The following is a 25,992-nucleotide window of genomic DNA, read 5'->3' on the forward strand; positions in this document are numbered from 1 at the left end:
CTGAGGCCCCATCCCTGCCCCACCCCTTCTCTGAGGCCCTGCCCCCGCTCACTCCATCCCCTCCTTCCTCTGTTGCTCGCTCTTCCCCCCCCCCACTCGCTCATTTTCACCAGGCTGGGGCAGGGGGTTGGAGGGCGGGAGGGCTTTGGCTGGGGGTGTTGGCTCTGAGGTGGGGCTGGGGATGAGGGGTTTGGAGTGCAGAAGGGGGCTCCGGGCTGGGAGGTGGAGCTGAGGGGTTCAAAGTATGGGAGGGAGCTCTGGGCTGAGACAGGGGGGTTGGGGTGTGGGAAGGGGTACGGGCTCTGGGATGGGGGTGCGGGTTCTAGGAAGGGAACAGAAATGAGGGGGTTAGGGTGCAGGAGGAGGCTCTGGGTTGGGGCAGGGGTTTGGGGTGTGGGGTGCGGGAGGGGGCTCAGAGCTGGGGCAGGGGTGTGGGGTGCAGGCTCTGGGAGGGAGCTGGGGTGTGGGAGGGGGTTCCAAGCTGGGGCAGAGTGTTGGGGTGTGGAAGGTGGTGTGGGGTGCGGGCTCTGGGAGGGAGATTGGGTGGAGAAAGGGGCTCAGGGCTGGGGCACTGGGTTGGGGTGCAGGAAGGAGTGCAGGGTGTGAGCTCTAGGAGGGAGTTTGGGTGTGGGAGGGGGCTCCGGGCTGCAGCCGAGGGTTGGGGAGTGGTCAGGTGGCGGCAGGGGCAGTGTGCGGAGCCTCCCTGGCTGCCCCTGTGCCTCAGAGACACAGGGACATGTCACCGCTTCCAGGAGCTGCACGGAGCCGAGTAGAGACCCTTCCAGCCCCGCTAATTGGACTTTTAACAGCCTGGTCAGTGGTACTGACTGGAACTGCCAGGGTCCCTTTTTGACCGGAACTGGGCGAAAACCGGACACCTGTTAACTCTAACAAGTGATCTAACATGAGAGGTCAAGCATGTTTGTTTGTTAAGCGCTGATAAGGAAATGTTGTTTGCATGGTTCCTGTGTATGTATGCTTCATTTTCTGTGATAAAACTGATATTGTGGCCTTGTTAAAGGAGTGAGAGGCATATTGTATAAACACCTATGGCTTCTATAATATATATTGTAAGAGTATGATGTGTTTTTAAGGAAAAAAAAAGTGTTGAGGCTAGTTTTGTAAACTGTTTTGTGCAGGACCAAGTCTCTGCATGTGTTTGAACGGTATGTTAAAGGAACATTAAGATTGTGAGGCCAAGCACTCAAAAGTTAGGGAATACCAATAGTACAGTTGCAGGGGAACCTTATTTTGGCCCCCTTGTGGAGATGTATCAGGATGGTCTTTAATTACATGGTCCACATTCCATTTTCTCCACAGGACCCCTGCCTCATTCAGTGCACAGTATGGACAGTGCTCAGTGCATGAGCAGCTATTTTATCCTCATTGTGTGGTCCCAAGCTTTATTTACTGCATACTATTCAAAGCATGCTTGAAAGCCAGAATTATTACTGTCCTCATGGGCATTCCTATGCGGTAAATCACTACAGTATCTGAGTGCTTCACAAACACTCCTGGGGGCTTCATGTCAGGGATGTCTTTTGCCATTCCCATGAAAATCTGCCCATATTTGGCCAAGTTATCAGCCTTTGAAAAATATATTTAATTTGGCAAAGTCATAAGCAACTGAAAACAGTAACTTATAGTGGGAAGTGTCAGGCAACCTTAATAGGCAGTATTATCTGACCCACCTATAATATTTAATAATATAGGAGCTTGCTTTATTGCACAATTTTTTCAGATTATTCTTGTATGTCTAGCAAGATATATGTAACTATTTACTTCTGTGTGACTAAGTAGCTTTCCCTGGAGAACCAGTGCACTGGAGCTGACTTGGTGGACTCACTGTGTTACAGGGAATTACTGTGTTCCACTATGTATGACTCAAGAAAAACAATAAATATTGAATTGGAGAAAGCATTTTTCCTGTCTTCCTTCATGTACTTCGACTGTTTTTTGTTTTGGTGGAAAAGACAACAAAATCTGATATAGAGCTGTTTATAAAATGTCTGGGACTGAAGGGGCAAATCTAATCAGTGGATGGACATTATGACCACCTTAGAATGAGCAACAATTCATTAACTAGAATATGAAAACATGCATTTTGTAGTTACAGCCATGTGGTGGAGGGTCCATACACTTCAGCGAGTACAGTTTTGGTGCTGTGTGTACACTTCTTAGATGATGGAGAACACTCACAATGCACTAGAAACCTCCATATGAGATAGGAGATGGCATGCGAGCCAGAGGCCAAATGGAATACATACTGTGCTTTTCCTTGGCCAACAGAACCTGACTTTGTTGAATTTAAGGCATACTGCAAGGCTTACCTATTTTTCCAGGCCTTTGCAGAGGAGGTTAGGCTGAGGGGTGTGCTAGTGGTAGTGCTCTAACAGGTTGGGTCGGTGGGAAGGTTTTATGATTGATACAAATAATTCAGAGCAGATTAATGTTTTTTTAATACACACATTGCTTCTGCCATGATTGGGGCATTTTTAAATAAAAAAGTAACTACATGGCTGACATACATTCCAATGCTGTGTGCTATCCCGTTTGAGATCACACATACACAACTTAACAGATGCAGAAAAACAATTGCCAGAGCAAGTGGACCTGCTGCTGAGTTTTATTTTTGGAAAACTCCCACTGACTTTCATGGAACCAGGATTTTCCATAAGGTTTGGTATTTGAGAAGAAAAATCTTTGAGGGAGACTAACTGAGTCAGGGAATTAAGTTATAATACCATGCACTTACAAAGCCATTTCATCCATAGAGCTCAAAGTACTTCACAAAACAGGTACTCATTTTCCCAATTTTTTCCAGATGGGGAAACTGGCCTAGGGAAATTGACTTGCCTGAAGTCACACAGCAAGTAGAGAACCTCCCACTTCCAGCTCAAAACTGAAGCCCAAATTGGTGGTGGTAATTAATTTGTTTTGTAGTAGTGCCTTAGAGAACCAAATTAGTCGTCGGGACTTATAATACTAGGCATGTTCCACACTTGTCATAAGAAGAAAAGGAGTACTTGTGGCACCTTAGCGACTAACCAATTTATTTGAGCATGAGCTTTCGTGAGCTACAGCTCACTTCATCGGATGCATACTGTGGAAACTGCAGAAGACATTATATACACACAGAGACCATGAAACAATACCTCCTCCCACCCCACTCTCCTGCTGGTAATAGCTTATCTAAAGTGATCATCAAGTTGGGCCATTTCCAGGTTCGTGCAGGAAATGGCCCACCTTGATTATCATACACATTGTGAAGAGAGTGGTCACTTTGGATGGGCTATTACCAGCAGGAGAGTGAGTTTGTGTGTGGGGGGGCGGAGGGTGAGAAAACCTGGATTTGTGCTGGAAATGGCCCAACTTGATGATCACTTTAGATAATACAGACTAACAGGGCTGTTACTCTGAAACTTGTCATAAGAACACACAAAACCTGCCCCAAAGAGCTTTCAGTGATGTAGTAGCTGTTTGGCATACATGACGTGAATTGGTGGTCTCACTCTGGTTCCTACCTGCCTGGTATCCACAACACAACTGGCACTAATTTGCATCCTTTGTGATGGTCTCAGCAGTGAGGCTGTTACTTTCCAGGTCAGAGTCGAAGCATATTAAGAAGACTGTGTGGAGAACTTGTACTGCCACTCTCTGTTTTTGTATCTGTTCAGTGAATAGGGAGGCTTTCAGGCTCTAGGATTGTTAATACAGAGATTTTCATGACTTCTAAATTAATCTACATTTAAAAAAGGGGGGGAAATGTTCATTGTGTGTACTCACTGGCTTACAAACACACTTGCACCAGCTTGATGGCTTGGAGAAATTTTTAGTGAGTGTAAAAGACCACCAGCTATAAGCTGTAGCAATCATGCATTATAGCAGCAATGGCCCGCCTTCTACAGATATTTCCCACTGTTACAAGCAAAACAGAACAACCGTGTGGGCCTGGAGAAACACTGTCTGCTCTCTTTCTTCTTCTTCTTTTTTTATTATTTGTATCATAGTTGCTCTCAGAAGACCCAATTAAAACCAAGGTGCTGTTTGTACTCTCAATTTGTTAAAATTGAGATTTGACAAAGAGAGAGTGAGACTTGATGATTAAAGTGTCTGTTCCTGGCTTTTGATATATATATGTAATATCTATTAACACTATTGGGTAGGGTGTTTACATATGCTTATCAAGGGGAGAACAGAGCATGCAGAGAATTTTTAAATAAGGTATTATGAAAGAAGGAAATTATAGAGGCCAAGGAAAGCCTCCGTGTCAATTTCTCTCAATTGCCTTGAGAGTATGATGAAAAAAAAACCTAAAGTCTGACCCAAATCCATATTACTAACACACAACAGCCAGTGTACCAATAAGTGACACACACAAGATAAATTGCACAGAGCTATTAGTAGTCACAAAGACTAATCAAGATGGACTGATAAACCAATACATTGTTTTCCTGTGGCAATTCACATCATTTTATAATTGTAATTGGGGATGGCCAAAAATGGCCTAGATTTTTTTTTTTTAAATGGGGACCCCAAACTTTCCTATTTCTAGGTTGCTGTATATGGACGAAGTAGTTTCCATTTCTTTCACATCATCTTTTCTTTCTGCATTCATCATCACATTTGTCATACTATCAGTGCTTCCAGTCTTTTTCTAGAGTCATTTGAGGGCTCCTCAGCCTTAACCTAGAGTCCAGAGTTCTTACAGTGAAATAGTTCCGGTTGTTCTCCTCAAAAAGTAGCTCTCCAATTCTGAAAAACAGAGCTGAAAAGCTTTGTATGCTTTCTGAAGGGAGCAAAAATCCTACCTTTCTCCTCAAAAGTTAGGGCCCATTTTTGGAGTGCATGGGCAAGACTGGCCCACCCACTTGATGTAGTCTCAATGTGTCATTGGCAGTGTTCCAAAATAAAGTTAACCAGAATTGTGTACATGAGACTGTGACAGCTATTTTTCTCACCCCCCACACAAACACACACTCTGAAGCAGAATAATAATCAATCATACTTACCTCTTATATAGTGCTTTTCATCCATAAGTCTTACAGAGCTTTATAAAGGAGGTCAGCGTCCTTATTCCCATTTTACAGATGTGCTCACCATGTGGATGGCTATTAACTGTTTTTTTTCTGAGAAGTGCTAACCACTTGAAAGATAGTAAATGATGCATATGCCAAGTGCTCTGGTTAAATTTCTCTATAGACAGATGGTTGTCAACAAGAAAGTGTCCATTGAGTTCACCAACCGCCTGACTCTCATGGATCCTTGTGCACTGTGCTAATGGATTTTGCATAATACTGTTCAGCCCCTAGCTACATGTTTACTAACAGACGTAATTATTAATGAAAGGCCATATTCAGCTCTCAATTGCTCCTATGCAATCATAGGGAAGTGTGCATGCATATAACAAAGAGTCAGCCCAATCTAGGCTAAAATGCACAGTTATATTCAGATTTGCTGTGGTAGATTTTTATTGGTTTAAGATAATTACAACAATAATAAAAAAAATTAAAGAGAGAAAAGATGAGTCTTGAAAGCAATGTTTGGTGCTTATCAGTTATCACCGCTGAATTTTATGTCTTTCAGAGGCACTTTAATCAGTCCCTTTATCTGAAATAATATGCTAAACAGTCCTCAGCAAATTCTTCCAAAGCCCATGAGTTGTGATGAGTTTTTCATGTAAACAGTTATCCAGAAACAAGGCCAGATCCTCAGTTGAGGTAAACTGGTGAAGCTCCAGTGATGGCAATGAAGCCATGCTCATTTACACTAACTGCAGATCTGACCCTGAATCTTAAGGCAGACAAGATGGATTTTGAAGAGCCTGTCAACCACTCATAAGTAAAGCTGGTCCAAAAAAGGTAAGCATACTTCATGAAAATGTTTAAAACAAAGGGTGTTTTTGTTTCATTTGAAATATTCTGTGAATTTTTTTGTTCTTTCTACAAAACATTTGAAAATGAAATTCTTCAAAATATTCAAAATTTCAAAAAGTGTAATTTTTGTGAGAGAAAACCCCACTTTCTCTCATTTACTTTTTTTCAAACTTTTCCACACTTCCTTCTTGTGGAAACTTCTATCTTAAAAAGGGTGGATGCCTTTTTCTCCCTCCACCAAAATCAAAATGAATTTTTTCCCCACAAATTTTCATTTTGATGAAAAAGGCATTTTCCTTTTTGTTTAAAAAAAAAGTTCCAATGCAAAACTTAAAACTTTACAAGCACAGAAAGTAAAGCATGCAGAGCACTGCATAGAGCAGTTTACAGTAGTAAAGTTAAAAAGAACTGTCTTGTGTCCTTTGATTCTAAAACTGTTTGTACAATTTAATTTTGGGTGACAGGGTTCATATTCAAGGTACAGGCAAACTTTCAGAATTACGTTACAGCATCTGCTGTCAACAGTAAGAAAATAAAAGGTCTTTAAGATAACTAGGTATATGATCATAAAAAACTTTAATATTGTAAGTATAGTCGATTTGAGAATTTCAATGTTGAGGTGCTGTTTAAACTCATCTCAGTTCTTTTCTTTTACTGGTCAAGTAATGCTGCATAGAAGCTCAATGTATGCACAGGTTTGTCATTGAACCTCAGTCTAGAAGTGCTGCTAAGTGACAACATTAAGTTCTGGTAATCTGATTTAGTATAATTTTCAGTGAAAAACTAAAAAATGACTAACTTCCCCTATATACTGCCGTCATTGAACCACATTGCATTACATAGTGGGCACCAACTTTAACTCAGGACAGACAGGGATAGTGTATGAGGAGAGGTTAGTGGGACCGACCATCTTTAACCTGAAAAAGAAGTGACTTCCTAAGTACCTGAAGTGATCAGAAAAGGATTGCTCAGATGTCAGAAGGGCAGATAACACATGGATGTGATTTAGATAAATTTAAGGGCATTTGTAGGCTGGATATTAGGCATAGGATGAGTTGATGGGAAGGGAGGACGTCCTGAAAGGTCTTTAAGGCTTCAGCGTCTTTTAAAAATAAAACCCACTCTAAGGCTATGAATCAAATCATTCCATGTGTCAGTTCAGGCTGACCCACCAACATTTCTCAGCCCAGTTCTGAAGGGGATGCTTCTAGGCTGAGAGAGTAATTAATCCTCTGTGTTCAATCAATCCTTGGCCGTCTTTCATGGCAGTCTCAGGGCGGCTACTAGGTGCATGTCTCCACTGCAGAGTTCGCCAGGGCTAGGCACAGCAAAGCATTACCCATGCCAGGCCTGTGTGTGTACACAAGAGTGTTGTAAGAGCTGGGATGGGTTTCTGGTGGGATATCCTATGGTTCTTAGCATTGCATTGAACTGAGCTGCTCTATGAATCCATTCGCAGGATGCTCTCTCTGTGTAGCCTAGCATGGAGCTACTGTTTGTGGCACTAACAGGAGAACAATATTTTATGTAAATAACTTCCAAATGGAGTGACTCATTAATGCAGACAGTTCTAAGGCAAAAGAAAACAGCATCTGGCAGCAAGAATTCTTAATATGAATGTCATTAAGGATGAAAATCAGTCTGCAAACTATAAAGGAATTGCAGTGCACTAACCCAACCCTCTGTTTCTTTCCTGTCCATTAAATATAAAGATGTCATTTTGGGTACATTTTCCCAAATTATGCATCTTATCGATATCACACCCTAGCTTAACCAGAAGGCTGGCGTCAGCCTCTGGAAAAAATGGCAGCACAGGAGGAAGGTTCCTTGGCTGGCATCTCTCTTCAAATGCTGTGGAAGCACAACAGAAATGGAGCAGGGAAATGTGGGGTTAAAATGCTAAGCCAGTATAGGTGACTTTCAGTGGAGAAAATGGGAGGAGTTAAAAAAGAAAGTACAGCTCAGGTGGATTTGTGGGATAGCACTGAAGGACTAACAACACCTGGGCTTGATTAGCCTGCTCTCTCACTGCAAAATAGGTGGGTTGCCAGCCTGGGCTGGAGCAAAGCCTGAGCTCAAGTTTATAACCTCCCTACGCCATGCCTGCTAGCCTGGTCTTAAAGCACCCTTAAACCCAGGTTACAAATTTTTCTGTGTGCATGGAAGGGGCAATGCCCAGGCTGGAGCCCAGCCTAACTCTGCAGTGAAGACATACCCCAAGGGCACCAAGAGTAGTGATGGTTTTTGTGAAGTGGGTCCTTGAAACGGTGAAACTGTGGGCTGTTACTGTACACATTTAATCAAAGCCACCGAGTAGCTGTTTGATGATAATGATTTTAGGCTACTACTAACCTGGTGATCTTAAATCTCTGTATCCTATTGCCAGTCCTCCAAGGCCTCCAAACCCTCAGCAGTCCCCTAGGATGTAGCTCTTTCTCCATCAATTTGACAGGTGTTATTTTGAGTAGTATTAAAGGTAGAGCTACAGTAGAGAACAGAACCAGAAACAAAAAGTTATGAACAGAATACTTTCATTCCAACACTCACCGGATAAAGGAATTATTCCATGGTAAGCACTTCTTATAAATGGATTGAAAATTGATCTCTCTGTATTGTCACATCTGTTATTACCTTTGAATCCCTCGCTACTTTGTAACTTCTCTGAGCCATGATACTCAAATCAACACACACAGCCCTATGCCTTTGATGGCAGTAATATACAAGTGAGCCTCTGTTATCTCTTCTGTTGAGTAGTGGAAGCACATCACTATTACAAAGTAATGCTAAATTTGGGACAGAGTTCCTACTTTTAAAGTGTTTAAAATTAGTGCTGGGCAAACCTTACAAGTTAGATACCCAAAAGTCTGGATACTTATCCAAGTATTTTTGGTATTCAGAACTGAATAGGAGAACAGTCTTGCTCATAAGACATCTAACAATTTTTGCTTCTGACTAGGATGGAGGAACTGCAACAGCAGCCTTTCTAACAGTATTTTAGCTGAAATCAAGAAGGACAAATAATTTAGAAAACCAAAAAGTAAGCTGAACTTTTCTGAACCTCTTAAAAAAGTTTGATTTGGTTCAAGTTTTGGGTGGAGGTTTGGGTTGGCTCTTGCTTTTAATGGAAATGGTTTGTTCAGTTATTCCAGATATTGGATAAGTAACTGGAACTAACATTAGCCAGTTAACTTATTACTCCATTGTTTAATTAAATATATACACAGTGTGCTAAGAATTTTACAAAGCAATTGAAAAGACATGGTTCCTGCCTGAAGGAACTTACAAGCGAAGGTTCTGATACTGCAACTGGATTGGTAGGGGCAGAACTGTATGTTCACGTGGGCAGAAACCAACTGAAGTCAATGGGACTCCCTGGTAGCAGAAGGGTTTGCCCGCACAGTCTCGATTGCAGGATTAGGACCTAAATTTGGATGCAAAGAGTGAAGCTAACAAAGAATACAGAGAGGACAGAATGGGACAAGGGTTACAGAACTATCACACAATTAGTCGGTTGAAGCATGTGCTTATCCTGAAGGTTCAATTAAATGAATAATTCTTGTTTGGTAAATTAAGTCACTTTGTGTAGGGAATAGGGAGAAGTGGGTTTTGAGGAGTGATTTAGCTGAGGAGAGTATGTGGCTTGGTGAGCAGCGATTGGGAAGGCTGGCATGGGAAAAAGCATGGAGGCAGAACAGGGAGAAAGAAACAAAAGAGGCATGAAGGTTACTTCCACTGACAAAGCTGGGAACGTGAAATTCAGAGAAGTGTAAAGTCTTGAAAGTTAGAACAAGAAGTCTGACCTTGACATGCAGGGCAAGTAAGAGCCAGTGGGCACTGGGTGGGGGAATTCGAAAAAAGTTCAGAACTGAGATAAAGAATACATATTTCTTCTGAGTTTTGTAGTGAGTCATTTTTAATTGTATTAAAACATAAGATGAGTTAGTCACAGGCTGCTGAGGTGTTTGTTTGAAAATATTTTTAGTGCTATTTCTTCAAAATAATTACTGTACTGTAGTGTTTTTATAAGATTTTTGAAGTGAGTTCAGAACTGTGATTTATGTCAATTTTTTTCCAAAGAGAATGAATGCATATTTTACCTAGCATTAGCAAGTTCCAAATACAATACTGTACATGTTACTAAAACAAAATCCTTTGAGCCTTCATGTTAACTTTAAACAGCTATGGCCCAGTCCTGCAAATTGTCAGGCTGCAATGAATTTGTTGATTGCAAACAGAGTGCCAGTGACTAACGGCAGCAATTGGTATTATGAATTTTATTATTTTACTAAAGATCCATTGTCTTGTTTTTTAGTTTTTTATCTAACTCTCTATGTGGGGAATCTGATGATTTAACTCTTATAAAAGGTATTTTGGTTTCCATTGCCTGGCCATTTTTTTTTTTAATTTTTAGAAAAGTTGCCCCGCATTTGATTTTATACCATTATTTAAGATTTTTTTATCATACATTTGTTAATTCTAGTTTAAAATTATTGAAGTGTGTGAATTATTTTTAACGATGTTATCCTCTCCCACTATTGCACTAGTCTTTATGGTGAGACTCCTTTGTAAAGTGTGCTTTCAATACAATTTTTTATCAAGTAATTTGTATGCATCTGTATATTTTTAATGGTTGGAGGGTGGTTTATTACATGAGGAGTGTGTGAGGGATATATACAAGAATACCCAAATAACATGGAAGTTGCATTTGTAAATTCCTGTGCATCAGTAGAAGATTATCCTCTCAATGGCTGCCTAGTTTGACTCAACCAGTTGAAATTAGACCTGTGAGAATAACTGATTTTTTGGTTGGCTGAAAATTCTGAAAAAAAATTCATTTTGGGTTGACCCAAAACCAAATTGTTTTGAAATTTCAGCAAATAAAAACAAAATTCCCCACAAAAATGTTTTGTTTGACCCAAAATGAAATGTTTTGTTTCAATTTTGAGTGGTTTAAGGGTTTTTAATTTTTTAAAATAGAATCGAAGGAAATTTCAAAAGAAAAAGCTGTTTTCAGTCAAAAAATTAAAATGTTTTGTTTCAAAAATGTCAAAATAAAACCGTTGGACGGTCAGAATTTTTTCAACAAGAAAAAAGAGCAGACCAACACTAATTTGCTGAAACTGCATTTTTCACCAACAAAAAAATGTTAGAGCGGAAATACTTTGCCTAGGTCTACCTGATATACACCTGGAACTCAACATCTTTCTAGCATGCTAGATCTCCCAGAACTTGCTTTAAATCTTATGGCTCTTAAAGATGAACTTGATGTGAAAAGATGAGGGACTTTTTAATAAAAACATATCTTGTATTGATTGAAAACTTTTTAGTGATTTCTAGGGAAATTCTTGTTGTTTTTGAGCTTAATAGAAGACTTTTGTCATTCCAATGCTACTTATTTTTCAGGCTTTAAGGAGGACTATGTAGAAGAATCAGTGTTGAATACAACAGAATTTGATTGGTTTAAGTTTGTCAACCTTTTGCCACTTTTGGCTCCACATTAGCTTGTGGAAGAATTTTAAAATCTTGTTACAAACATTGCCACATATTCTTTTCTTACATATATATTTTACTATTCACATAGGTTATTTGGACTCCATTACATATTTTAAGTCATAATACCACTGACTGTGATTTCATCAGATCTATCTAGCTCGATAGAGTTGGTGTTCTTTGAAAATTGGATGGGAAGACTTCTAGGAACAAACCTAGGTGCTCTAGGAAACTATGACAGACCTAACAAGTCTACTGTTTCCCATTGTAGCCTATATGCTTTGGTCTTTTTTAATAGGGAGATTCAGTCAATCCATTGGTTTTCTTGATGCCAGGCTCAGGGATAGGTGCCATGGGATTTAGGGTGAATCGTGTGTGGTAAGAAGTAGTCTGAACACTAAAATGTTTCTTTCAATTTAAAGGCTATCTTACAAGATATAATTCTAAAGAAATACTGTTCTTTCTTTTAACTGTCAACTATTCTCAGATTTCTAACTGCATCAAATTCAAGTTTGATGTTCTTCCAGGAGCTACCTCCGAATTTTTGATTTATTATTAGAGATCAGAGAACAAACATTTTGCAAAGGAAAAATGGAAGTTCAATTTTTGGATCCCTGGAATTCCTGTGTCATTGATACTTCTTGTAAGAACCTAGTAGAGAGTTTGAAAACAGCGTAATTTACTGCATCTCTTTTTGAAATTTTGCGGGCTATATGATCAGTTAAGGGTAGTATTAACAGACACATTCTCTCCTTTCCCCGCTTACACACATGCACACAATTCTTCTTAGGATTTATCACGAAGAAAAAGAGAATAGGAACAACAATGGATACATGGCATGGAAGTTTACTTATTTACTTTTTGTATTTACATGACACAGAACACTCTAGATGTGACATAAATTTACTTCATCTTGTTCAGGCTACTTGTGTCATTTTAATTACTCTTGCACCCCCACCCCAGAAACAGCTTTGTAGAGGGTGAAATCAAGAGGTCACAATCTATAACTTTTATTTCTGTAAAGGGGCTTCTGAAAGGGGCTATCTAGTAACAATTGCTTCACAGAGCCTATTTCAATTCCATCATGTGGCTTTTAAGAAGATTCTAGCAGCAAGCATTACTGGGCTAGCATAATCCTCCCAATATTGTTTTGCTTAATTAGATGACTACCTTAAGCATCCAGCAGAGGGAATAAGCGGCATAACCCTTCTCAAAGGTGTATTTCTTCAATGCACTCAGTCCTTTGCTGATGTGAGGAGGGAGGGGTTTATGCATTCGAGATTTTTCTGTCATAGATTGGCATTCCTTATGTACCTTATTTTAAACCAAAACAGATGGTGTGTGTGTCTGAGGGAAGAGCAAGAACTCTATTTCTGGATTGAGGTGAACACTGAGATCCTGCCTCTGGAGTTTAGTGATGGGCAAGCCTATGACAGTTCAGCTAACCAGCCACCTATTTATTTGCTTATTCTTTGGATGAACTCCCCTAATTATTTCTTCCAATACAGTCTGACTCCCCAAAACAGGCCTGGAAACCTCCCCTCCCCGCCCCAAACAGCCCCCTCCACCAACAGTCCTGGATTTCTCCTAGGGGGACCATATTTGGGCATGTACGGGCAGGGGGTAAGGGACATCTCAGTCGTGCTGTACTATCTCCAGTAGCTAAACCTCTCTCTCTGCCTCTTCACAAGGGCCCTTATGTGCCCTTCCGGGGCTGCCTCGGCTGTGAGGGGGAGAGACAAGGGGAAGGGGGCAGACAAGCTTTTGAGCCACACACAGGTGGGGGAGGAACTCACCGCTAGCACCGTGCTGGCGCTGAACCAAAGGCGAGGGTGCCATCGACTGCATCTCCACATCGTATACCCTCTCACCATCCTGCAATAAAAAACAGCCCCGTCAGACAGCACCCGCGTTTGCCCGGAGGATTGTGACCTGCATCTCTCACCCGCCCCACTCCGACCAGGGTCTGGAAACAGGCGATGGTTTTATCCAGAACAAAACCCTGGTCCCGACAGAGGATCTACAGGCGAGCCAGGGAGGGCGGGGAGCGGGTAACGCCCCGGCCCCCCCGCCACCCCGCGCTGGGCAGGTGCCACCCTCTGGCGCGGCGGGGGCGGGCTGCCTGGCGCCGCTGCATATAAGCTGGGCGCGGAGGCTCGGCCCGGGGCAGGGCGCAGGGCGCAGGGCGGGGCTTGTAGCCGGCGGGGCTCGGCGCTGGCTCAGGGGCGCGCCGGCCGCCTTCGCTCCGGGTCCGCGCCGGGATGGGGCGCTACTCGGGCAAGACCTGCCGCCTGATCTTCATGCTGGTGCTGACCGCCGGCTTCTTCGTGGCCGAGCTGGTCTCCGGCTACCTGGGCAACTCCATCGCGCTGGTGTCGGACTCGTTCAACATGCTCTCGGACCTCATCTCGCTGTGCGTGGGCATCGCCACCGGCCGCATCGCCCGCCGCGCCCGCCGGGGCCCCGCCGCCACCTACGGCTACGGCCGCGCCGAGGCGGTGGGGGCGCTGAGCAACGCCGTCTTCCTCACCGCCCTCTGCTTCACCATCCTGGTGCAGGCGGTGCTGCGCCTGGCCCGGCCCGAGCCCATCGACGGCCCCGCGCTGGTGCTCATCGTGGGGGCGCTGGGCCTGGCCGTCAACCTGGTGGGGCTGCTCATCTTCCAGGACTGGGGCTCCTGCTGCAGCCGCCTGCAGCCCAGCGCCGCCGCCCCAGAGCCGCTCCAGGTGGTGCCCGGCCCCGGGCGGGAGGAGGCGGCCGTGGTGGAGTGTCAGGAGGCTGCTGAAGCAGGTGCCTTTCAGTTGCATCCTAGCTCGCCCCGGCTCTTCTCGCCCCTCCTCCTTCCTTTCTTCCCTTTGCTCTCCCTTCTCCCGTTCTGCCACTCCCTTTCTCCTTTTGTCTCTCTCTTGCCCCCATTCCGGCCCTCCATCCTGCCCCCCCTTCCTCTCTTCTTCCACCCTCCCCCCCTTCCCGTTGTCATCTTTAAATCAAGACTGGATGCTTTTCTCAAAGCCTTGCTCTAGGAATTATTCCAGGGAAATTCTGTGGCCTTTCCTAGCCAGGTCAGACTAGATAATCATGGAGGTCCCTTCTGGCCTTGGAATCTATCAATCTTCCCTTTTCTATGTTCTTTCTGGCTGCATCCCCTCCTTCCTCTTCTGCTATTTCATGTTCCCCTTTTCTATAGCTTTGTTGCTATTGTGATACCCTAATGACCTCGTTAGTGGTTGTGGCTCTTCCTTTGGGGGCAGAGGGAGAGAGAACCTTAAAATAAAAGGAAACATCCTCTTGTCTATTGTTTGCGGTGGAATCTCCTCCAAAGATTGCTTTAGTGGTAACTGCAGTGTGAACAAACTCCATGCAAACATCCTACATATTTCACGCTTGTATGTATTCTGTACTGTATTGTTTGAAATAGGCAGGGGGAGAAGGGTCGTTGATTAAAGAGATGTTGGCCAGAGACTGACTTTTTCTCGAGTTTATGTTTGTTTCTCTTTAAAATAAGTTGGTGTTGAGAAGATTGGTGTGTTTTTTTTTTCTGTTTGTAGAATTTATACACAACACAGGGTTGTTTCTTTGAATGCAGGTGATTCCCTGAACACTCAGAAAAGGCCTGAAGAGCAGACAGTACAGAAAAAAGAGAAAAAGTCTGAAGCTTTGAACATCAGAGGTACGGGGTTTTTTTTGTTTTGTTTTTGTTTTTTTAAAAACTTTTGAAGTAGAGCTGGTCAAAATTTTCCAAATTTCAATTTTTATTTGTTTTCAGAATTCCAATGAAAATAAAAATGATGATAGTTTTCACAATTTTTGACTAACTCAGGGTTTTTTTACGTTCTTAGGCCAGGTCCGCAAATGGTTTGAAGTGGCAATGATTACTTCAGTGAAATCAATGGAGCATTTGAGTATCTGGCCTTTTGTATGTGTTCACATTTTTATTTTTGATTGCACCCTTTTAAACAGCTTTATCTTCAAAGTCTCTTCCTCTAATTTTAACCGATTGAAGTCCCCATGCTCTTCTTTTTGGTCTATTTCTTGAGCATCATTACCATAGTATTTCAGTATTTTTAGCTGAAGTGCTGGAGCACAGTTTTCTTTAAAGACTGGTATCAATGATGCCCCACAGTCAGTTGGGTAAGAGTGCTGAAGAACAGCATAGTGGTTCTGCAGCCCTGTTGTTCTGTGGACTGTTTCCTGACAGAGACCCTCTTATGGACCACCTCTCCTCCAAGCAGCCCATTCCTCACATTTATTTCTCAAAATATTTATTTCTGTCCAACACTAGAAAGGATCCACAGAGCTCTGAATATCTGCAGAATGAAATATGCTAATTAACCTATTCTTGAAGGTAACCTGCATGCCCTTAAAATAAACAAACAAAACTAACTAGATATGTGGATACATCCTGAATGCCCCAAATGCATCCAGAGCATAACTGATTTTAAATACACTTTTTCTTTAAAAACAACAGAAAAGTCCCACCAATAATACTTAGCATTTTATTTAATCAAAACACTATTAAAAATGTTAAGCAAAGATTTTTCTTGATCACAGATCACCATCTCTTGCACCAGTGTGATGTTCCCACATCCATTATGCAGGTAGTGCCAAGTGAATCCAATATAAGGGGGTGGTCCGGTCAGGTGAGTGTCTATTTTTAGTATATGGCAAAGATTTGCAAAGTTTTCATCATTATACCAATGTAAAAAAGTATTCTGCAAAACCACACCATATGCTAAAACAGTGGCACTTACTTGAACTTCTAGAGGTCAGGTTCAGCAGACTTTCATGGTGGATGTGATATCCTCAAAATACCACATGCTAGTGTATTTGGCACACTAAGGTGTGCATTTTAAGCACTGTATCTTCTAATTCTGCTCAGAGTAGATCTAATTGTCGTGGTGCTCAGCATATGAGCTGCACTGAGCAGCCCATCCTCATTAGGGCTCCCAATATTGCTAATACCAGTGGAGCTGAATCAATATTTGCAATGATGGGACATTTTAAGATTTCCCTCGTGTAGACATCCACAGTTAGCATCCGAGAATTATAGGGAAATTGCATCTTGTCCTTCCCCCTTGTCAGTGCAGAAGTAAACTCTGCAGTACATATTCCAGTCCAATTTAATTTTAAATGGAAAGCAGTGAGGCTTCCACCATTACTACAGCGAAAACTGAACTCAGGACCCTTGTGAACTCTAGGCAGCAGATTGCTCTGGAAAACCAAAAAGGAGAGTTCTCTTAACCCTACCAGGAAGAAACTTCTTTTAGCTGAAAGTTAGTACTTAATGACTACTTGGTTCTTAATGAGTGATGCAAGGCAGTCTAGTGATATATTACCTTCCCTTCCCATGTGGAGGATCAGCATTTGGGCCCCAAATTGGTAAGAAGTGGTAGCAAAGGCAGTGTTCTCAGCCTTAGGGAGTTTAGTGTCTTACATCATTGCAAAATGAAAACTCGCAGCTGAGCATTGATAGGCTTAAGAGGGAGCTATAAGCAGCTATCCTAGTTGAGAGAGATGTAGGAGTGAAGCTTATAAGAGTGGGTGAAAATGGAAGTTTTTAGAGGCGGCAACTCCGCTTATCCCCTTGCCACCCAAAAATAAAAAGTAATGGCAAGTTAGTCTTATAAAAGCAGAGTATTACAATCTAACATGGGTTACGTTAAAATGCAAGTTTGGATTGGGGAGATTGTTAGAAAGCACATCAAGGGAAAGATACTTCTTGCAAGAAGGAAACAGAAGATTCTAAAAAGAAAAGGAGTACTAGTGGCACCTTAGAGACTAACAAGGTGCTACAGTACTCCTTTTCTTTTTGCGAATACAGACTAACACAGCTGCTACTCTAAAAAAGATTCTAAGATTACTGTGAATGTGTAGCAAGCACATTATCTTACTCAATGTAATGCACAGGGCTGGCCTAGAGAGGTATTACAGGCATCTTTTAAAATGTGTACACTTTTCTCATTCTTTTTTTCCCTCCATGTCTGTGGAAGTAAGTAGAAGAGCTGTATGCGGTGTTTTCTGAACTTGCAATAGTACAAATACTTACACTAAAAGAGATGAAACCAAGCTGAAAAATTGGGACCCAAACTGAGTTATTCTCACAGTCTGAGCGCAAATGAAGTGTGTGATTGTGTGTTAATTTGGCCTGTATAAAGCTAGGTGAGTTATGAAGCTCAGATCAGGATCCAAACTTGTCCAGTGTTTGGATTTGTCGTTTTGGTTCAGGCCCATCTCTGTATCGTGTACTTAGAAGTTTTCCCCTCCCTCCAAAGTGAGTATTGTTTAGTTATATTACTGCTGTTATTTCAGAACTCAGCAAGGTCACAGAACTGCTATCAAACGAGAATAATTGATCTACTTAGGAGAGAAGTGGACTATGCCTCATTTAGCAGCTCGGTTATTTGATCATCCATAATCATGATACGAATTGATTGCCCTTTATAGGTGTGCCCAGCTCATAGTAAGCTCCAACAGTTTGATTAAAAACATTGTACGTTGGCATGCTGTTCAGTGCTAACTTCTATGGATCTGTTGTGTAGCCTAAATGTTTAATAACCCATCAAATTTATGCAACCATATAGTTGTTCAGGCTTGTCCCACCCACCCCACTTGTTCTATTCTCAGCTGTTGCAAGCTTTATATCTGATTATGGTACTGATTTCCTAAATGCTGCAATTTCATGTTGAACAAAATAAATTCCAAAGTCTGTAACAGTTCATCTGGATTTTTCCCCCTCCAAATGAAGGCTAATGCAAAATTGTATTATGTCATTTATTTCAGGTGTTCTTTTACATGTGATGGGAGATGCACTTGGATCTGTGGTTGTGGTAGTTGCTGCTGCAATATTCTATGCTCTTCCCCTGGATGCCAATGCCCCGTGTAACTGGCAGTGTTACATTGATCCAAGCCTGACAGTAGTTATGGTGGTCATCATTTTATCCTCTGCCTTCCCACTTATCAAAGAGACTGCAACCGTTTTGCTGCAGATGGTTCCCAAAGGTGTTAATATGCAAGTACTGAGTAAGTCAATTTTTTTGAGTTTTTATTAATTATAGTGACATACTTTAGTGCTCGTGTTATTTCTGGAATGACATGTTTGGATTATATACTCATAGCAGCTCTAAATTTTCAAGAACTGTGAGAAATGGAGTCACATGTTTGTGTCCTAGCAACATGACTCAAATCTCTGTGGATTAGTTAAAGCATGCATTTTGAGAATGTGGTACTCCAACAATACATAAAAATACCAGACCTTGAGCTTTTAACAAACAACCCACACAAAATATTATTAGTGGAACAACACTGAATTATAATAGTACTTCCTAGTACCTTCTGTCCAAGGATCTCAAAGCGCTTTAGAAATGTTAATTGACAGTAGCATTGTTTGGTTAATTTTGTAACTTTATAAATGCACGCTTAAGAGATTTCTTTGGTGGTTTTTTTTTTTTTGAATTCCATCAGGCTCTGAGCTGAGCAGCACAGGGAAGACATGATCTCTGCCCCAAGGAGATTACAGTCTAGCGTTGATCCTACAAAGTGCTGAGTGCCCTCAGCTTCGTTTGAAGCCAATAAGCGTTAAAGGCACGTCCAAAGGATTGGTCCCCAAGTTAAGCAACTTAGTTCAGACCCTGGATGACTAGGAGAAAGTTGAAGTTTGAAGCGGGTGTCGGTGTTACATTACATACAACTACTTTTAAAAAGTTACATGCTTATATCTTAAGTGGATGAGTATTGATAGGTGTCTTTCTTCATGGCTGTGGCTTTTAAACATTATTCCTCATAATAACCAGAAACTTGCAATTGGCCCCCCCGAACAACCCTCTTAAATTATTTTCTCTTATGTTTTCTAGCAGAAAGACTAACTGATGTGCCAGGGGTTAGCAGCCTTCATGAGGTGCATGTCTGGGAACTGGCAGGTGGGAAGAATATTGCTACCCTTCATGTCAAGTGCCAAACCACTTCTGATTACCAAGATGCCTCTTATAAAATGCGGGAGGTTTTCCACGAAGCAGGGATCCATTCTGTAACCATCCAACCAGAGTACATTGACCACAAGACCTCTGAGCTAATATGCAGCTCACCCTGTATCTCAAAAGCTTGTGCTTCTCAGTTGTGCTGCCCTCAGCAGGAAGTTGAACTTACTCATGATAATGGTTATCCTGAGAAAAATGGCCTTCCCGCAACACTGCATAAAGACAATAGTTTAAATAAAAATGGTGTTGAAATTCCTATTGAGCATATATCGGCAGGGGATGGAATAAAAAATACAGACAATTGTAAAAAATCAGATGACAAATCATATCCACACAGTACACATTTTTGAAACACTTAATTTTACACTTCATAATCTCTGTATAGAACAAGCCCTAATGGCCAAAAGGTCAGAGGCCATTGGTTGGAGCTGAAGTGCGCATTGGAAAAGCCATCTGTGTTGTAGCTATAAACCAAAACATATGTAAAAACCTGTTTATCTGAAATAAGGATTATCATCTTCATTTTTTGCATTCACCTAAAATAGTTGTAAGGCAATTTAACACAAATTTCTTGAACTAACTAGATGGGAATTATTATTTTGAGAGTGTAGCAGGTGTACTTCAGTGTAGACTGCTCGCAGTTTATGGCCAATGGCACTGGGAATAAAACTCTGGTCTTTTTACTGAAACGGACTGCTTAATGAAAGCCCTGTAGTGTGTTGATGATTCTACTGGATTGAACTATTGTATCATCATTAAGGAATTTAGTAGATATGGTTTTCACTAATCCTTAAACTCAGTTTACATAGTCAGGAATTTTCAGTTGTAACCATAACTCTTGTGCTTCTGAACTGTGAGCCTGTGAATGAAATCAAAGTGTCTGATAGCTGGAAAACACACACAGGAATGTTTGACTTTCATTATTTTCTGGACTGCCTCTTGTTTTGAGGGGACGGAGCAGAAACTGATTTCTTGCTTCTTTAATAGTAGTAATTTTTAAACCTTAGTATATTTTATTTCTGATTAGTGTAAAGAATACACTTGCCGACATTAAAGCATAGGGACATTTGATGATAATTAATTTCATATGAGGATTGTAGCTACTCTAGTAAATGGATATGCAGACACTCATCCAATTAATTCTATGCTTGTTCACCATTTTGATTTTAAAACTCAATTTGTTTTGCTGACCAAAGTAATTGTAATAACTACACTGGGTCTAATGTGTCAAGTTAGGTGGGAATTACTGTGATTTCTTTAACATACCATATCTTAGTTGTCATTCATAATGAATAAATAAGCTAGTGTTACCTATTCATGAATAACTTTGTTTCTGCAATTCCATTCTTTTCAGAAAGACACAGTTCAACCTTTTGTTTATTAAGAAAGTTCCTTAAAATTTGATATACAATTTTTATGCTTAAAGGGAGCTGTTTTAAAACAATGGGAGTTTATTGCCTTGATTTTATCACGGTAGCTTCTTTGGGTTCATTTTAAAGGGTTTAAGCTTCCCACCCTGTCCCACAGAGGTATATTTCAAAACGTTGTGTTATGTGCACAAATTACACTATCACTAGGAAATGTAGCCTCCTAGTTATGTTTTTAGAATCCATTCTCAGGTGCTTTGAGGAAAAACAAGACACCTCATCCTACCACTAGGGTTGGGCTTAGGCCTGGGGTGAGTATACTTTTCCAAGAGGGAACCCTAGAATCTACCTACCCTGGCTGAAAATGCCACTTGACCTCGCCATGTTAGGCAGCTCTACCAATGCTCACAATCAGAACCTTCAGCATGGGTTCATTGTCAAAAACAGCCTTTCAATATCCTACTCACCCAGGGTACGCTCCCTATTTATTTGATGGCCCATAATTCAGCATCACCTTGTGAGAATGGGCAAAGAGATTCTGTGCCTGGGCTGGTAAATTTCCAGGACCCGTAGGTTAGGCTGGTTTGAAAGTAGCACACCCATATTTAGTACAGCCAATTACTTCCTCTTAAAATAATCTTAAAGGCAAGACTTAAAGCATACAGCCCTGTTTCTCATTGCTTGAGAACTTCCATTTTCTGAAGGAGGCAACATGGCATCAACATGGCAAATAATACCCATTTAAGACCTATATTTATTCTCTTTAAGCAGGTTTTATCTCTTGGGTAAATAGATCCATTTTTATTATATAGATTAAATTGTATGTCGATATTGCAGTCTCTTTGACCCAGTCATCCGATTGATGTCAGTTGGAGGTTTGGATGTAAGGACTGCAGAGTCATGCTGTAAGGGTGTTGCACAAAATGACAAGTCAGTAAACAACGTCTTTTTATACTGCTCTGCCTTTTAAAAGAATATGGCGTGAGCTTAAGACTGCCTTTGCTTCTGTTGGGTTTGTATATAACTATGGTGTTATTTAAATGTAGTTTTCTCTGTATCTAATATTATTTATATTTCCTTTTGAGAATCAAAGAAGAAACGGCAAAATCTTTTCCCCCAAATCATAAGTATTAGTATGATGGAACTTAAAAAAAAAAAAATCACACCTTCATACTTGTGTACATACATCTTAAATCAAGTTACCATGTTTTGTATTAAGTTTGAAAGATTGGTTGTCAGTATTGTTTGACTGTGGAATTACAAAAAACTAGTAAGTGTGTAATGCCTTGATGTTTGCTTATATAGACCATCTTCTTTCTCTTTCCCCCCCTCCAATGTTTGATAAAGTGGTGGTTACCTACTTCTCAGGTTCTTTAAAGTATTGTAACCTGAATGTATAGTGAAGTAATTCTCTTCTACTTGTATGCTTACCTGTTAATATACTTTATCTGTGACCTTTGCATAGATAAGCAAATAGCGGGGACTATAGAAATCTTTAGGTACAGAAATCAAATAGCTTCCTTGTACTAAATCTGTTTAAATTACTTAAAAGCATTTAATTATGAAGATGGGCCTTGCCTCCCCTCTGTAGGGATGATGAGCACTTTCAGGATAGTAGCAGGACAGGAAACCTGGTAGGATGAAGTCTCTGCCTTTATTTAGGATTATGCTACACAACATTTTCTTCCTCAAAATGCTTTTCTTAAGTCCATTACAAAACAAGTTATACTGTTGTTCGTGGTGTTCCTCGTTCTGAGATACTCCATTCTATCCGTTAGCTATTGGACGTGAAGCGATTTCCCTTGAATTCCCATGGTGTCTCTTAATTCTCTTGAAATTTGTTTACCCCATTGTTTGTTTCAGTATTTTATTCATCCTTATCTACAGACCCTTGTTCTGAGTCATAGATTGTAGCTTAGCATATTTTGCCATACATTCCATTCTGGTTTCTTTAATTCTGTTACATTTTTCTGCATTCAGTTACCTAAAATCTCCTATCTGATTGTGGGTGCTATCCTCAGCCCTTCCTGATTTACTGCCCTCCATCCCACACCAAATTGGCGTCCTCAGAACCTCTCTCAACTTTCCTCCTTTCAGTTTGTCATAGTTGCCTATAGTGAATGAAATCTGTTTAAAATACGGATGACATTCAACTAGTCATCCATCTCCTTCCTCCTGAACTGCTTTCAACTTATAAGCACCCTCTTAATTTGCTAGATAAGATAGTTTTTTATCCCCTTACCCAGCTCACCCTGGTGCCATGTTTCAGAGTGGTAGCCGTGTTAGTTTGTATCAGCAAAAACAATGAGGAGTGGCTAGAACCCACTTCATTGAAAGCTTATGCCCAAATAAATTTGTTAGTCTCTAAGGTGCCACAAGGACTCCTCGTTGTTTTTCCTGGTGCCATATTTATGCATTGGATTTGCAGATCAGTCTTTTGGGACCTGATCTTCAACTGGAGTAAATTCGTATAACTCCATTGACTTCAGTGGAACTATGCTCAGATTTCCTAGCTGAGGATCTGGCCCAAACGTCTAAGTGAATTCAAGTTCTCAGTCTTCTTTGTTCTCTCTTTCTGATCATAGCCATACTGATTATATTTATATTTTTTTTCTTTTTCTCCCAATAATTTTGCTATACTTGTCATCTTGCCCCCATTTTTCTTTGTAAAGAGTAAGAGAGGGAATTCAGTTAACTTATTCTTAGCAGTGCCTCCCTCGTGTTACTGAATTTTCATCCGATCTCTTGCTCTTTATTTTCTGTAGGAAGATACTTGAGCTCTTGTGCAGCCATTTTTCATTCTCTTTGGCTTTGATAGTTCATTTTATTGTCTGCATTTCCTTACACACCACTTTTTTTTTTTTGGTAGCTGTCTAGTTCTTCTCCTGTACCTGTCTTACAACTTGCATGTGCCTCTTTCATTCCCTGATTTATCTTTTGCACTCCTCACTCAGTCAGATCGACCTTTTCTTGCCTCCTCCTCCTTTGTGTTTGTTGCTAGATGAGATACAAAACCATTACAAATTGATCTTTGAACATTTTAAATTCTCTCTGCTGTCAGGATCGTTTGTATTTCTGCCCTTTCCTATTTGATTACACCATTCCCTTTCTCAACATTCCAGTGTCTTCCAAACATTTTTTCCTGGGAATTCAGCCTTATTCACCCCCCCCCCCCCAATCTTTGAGTTTTCTGTAGTTCTAACTACAAGACTAAGCAACAGTGGTCTTTGTTGTTTTTTAGACTGCTAACATCTGATCGTCCACCATGTGGATGCTTGGGGCAGCCTTGTGCTGGCCCTCTACACAGGGATGAATTTCACACTGCTGTGAATAATTTGAGTTCTTCACAAATAGTCCAGCTTCTTTTTTTTTTTTTTTTTTTAAATGGCTGTCCTGTGACCATGAGAGGATAAAATGAAATCAGTAAGGTTCCACAGGGTTTAATTCAAGGAAGAGTTTGACCATTGATTTTTCACACGTGAAAGGAACAAGTTGCAGAAGAGTTTATCAAAATGTTACAAAGATTTCTATAGAACCTGCTTACTGTGCAGTCTGAATTATGTGTCCTGTATGGTGGATGCACCATAAATGCTTTATTTTGGACCGTGATGCCTTATATGAGGACGTCACTGTAAGGTTTTGTTACAAGGTTGGAGTTATGTTGCTTAAAAACTTGTGTTTTCTACCTTTTATACAGTATATGATTTGAATAATATGCCACAATATTATTTCCTTGCTCATTGAAATCCCTGAATTGTAAACTTCAGTCATTTTATTAACTGTTAATGAGAGATTTCTTAATGTGTTATGTACATTTATATTATTTTCAAAGTAAAGAAAGTTCAGAGGTGCTGTAAATAAAATGTATTTTTAAAGAAACTGGCAGTCCTGTGCTTGATGTGTATTAGAAACTGGAGACCTAAAGTCAATATATGAAATTGATTTAACATGTCCGTGATTGTTAAGGACCAATCCTGAGCCAAGGACTTGTTGACTACTTGACTTCATTGTGAATCTTGCCTCTGAAAGGAGAATGAGGTTTGGACTGAAAAAACAAACCATTTTTCAAGTGTGCTCAGCATCCCGCAGCTCTCATTAAGAAATGGGGGACCTGTTGGGTGTTGAAAACCTGGCCCTCTTTGTTTATCTTCAGCCACTCAAACTGTTTTTGTTACACTGTGGAGTGAATTTAGAGCTCTTGATGCTGAGGATCTAAGAAAGGGTAGTGGCTACAGCCAGGCACCGTACGTACAGAATGCAGATGCTGTGTTCAGTGTCACCACAAAGCTCTGCCAATTCATGTTTGCTATTCCAGTGCCAGTTTCTGAGCAATGCTTGTGACTTCTGCTGGGGTTTTGCAGTGTGGACCAGAGTCAACTAAGAGACTAAACATATTCTGGGCATGTGAACTAAACAGGATTTCAATCTAGATTTCCACCTGTGAAAGTTATCCTTAGAGCTTTAATCCTCTGTGCTATACAGCTCCCAGGATGAAGCTGTTGGTGTTTACCAGCTGGAAAATGCTACCAAAGGGCCAAATCTGTGTAACACAGATGCATTAGTGAGGAAAAGAGGGCAAAGGGAGCCTGCGTCCTGTGAACCCCAGCTTGTGAACTGGTGCAGGAGCAAGGCAGGATACCCTGCTAGTGCCCCCTGGGGCACGAACGTACTCATTCATGGGCCAGATCTCCAAAGCAGGCCCCTGGCACCCTCTGAGTGTGCTGCAGTGTGTAGGGAGGGTGCATACACTGCCGCTTTTTGAGAGAGTTGTAAGGCATGCTCGACCATACAGCCTCTTCCTACCTCCACCTAGCTAACCTGAGCCAGGCGCCACCAGGAGCCTACTGTATTCACTCTGCTTCCCTCCCTGCCCACGTGGCTACAAAGAGCAAGGGCAGATTTGCACAAATCTGTATTAGCAATGTTGAGCAAGACCAGTATTGACTGTGCATGCCTTTAGTATTACTATATAATAAAGATTATGGAAACACTCCGTAATAAAGGTCAACTTTTATATTGATTAATATGTCTAATAACTAAAGCATTAATGCGTGCTACATTTCCAGTGTTCATATAAAAAACATTTGTGGGAAATCGGTATATTCTATGGTAAGGGGAGTGAGGGAAGGATAGAAACCTGGAGCTTGTCACAGCTTTAGCTCTGACACATTTAACTTATCAACATTTGAAAGGCCTATAGTATTCTTCCAACAGCACATAGCAACATGCTTAGAGGGCTAACGTCAACCATTTGAAGGCCTTGGAGATATAGAGGCCATTGTTTAG

At 41.1% G+C, this 25,992-nt stretch overlaps 1 protein-coding gene and 1 long non-coding RNA gene across 4 annotated transcripts in view; one reads left to right on the forward strand and one right to left on the reverse strand.

The window, feature by feature from the left end:
* SLC30A10 (solute carrier family 30 member 10) overlaps window positions 1–24,753 on the forward strand; it is a 31,567-nt gene extending 6,814 nt beyond the window's left edge. Inside the window, exons 1-4 of one of the 3 annotated variants that reach the window (XM_043543637.1) lie at window positions 13,604–14,156; window positions 14,953–15,036; window positions 18,147–18,386; window positions 19,217–24,753. In XM_043543637.1, the coding sequence (XP_043399572.1) occupies window positions 13,628–14,156; window positions 14,953–15,036; window positions 18,147–18,386; window positions 19,217–19,689 (1,326 nt within the window). In that variant the 5' untranslated portion in view covers window positions 13,604–13,627 and the 3' untranslated portion in view covers window positions 19,690–24,753. Of the gene's footprint in view, window positions 1–13,603; window positions 14,157–14,952; window positions 15,037–18,146; window positions 18,387–19,216 lie in introns of those variants that run through there. The other 2 variants (XM_043543638.1, XM_037895708.2) reach the window with 2 other exon arrangements.
* Window positions 6,140–13,370, reverse strand: LOC114020585. Its single transcript, XR_006289828.1, has 3 exons — window positions 13,163–13,370; window positions 8,229–8,358; window positions 6,140–6,793 (listed from the first exon to the last, which is right to left on the reverse strand). It is a non-coding gene; the product is annotated as an uncharacterized LOC114020585 (long non-coding RNA).
* Window positions 24,754–25,992: the final 1,239 nt, after the last annotated feature.

This window comes from Chelonia mydas, chromosome 3, assembly GCF_015237465.2.
Source record: "Chelonia mydas isolate rCheMyd1 chromosome 3, rCheMyd1.pri.v2, whole genome shotgun sequence".
In the NCBI taxonomy this organism is placed as follows: Eukaryota; Metazoa; Chordata; order Testudines; family Cheloniidae; genus Chelonia; species Chelonia mydas.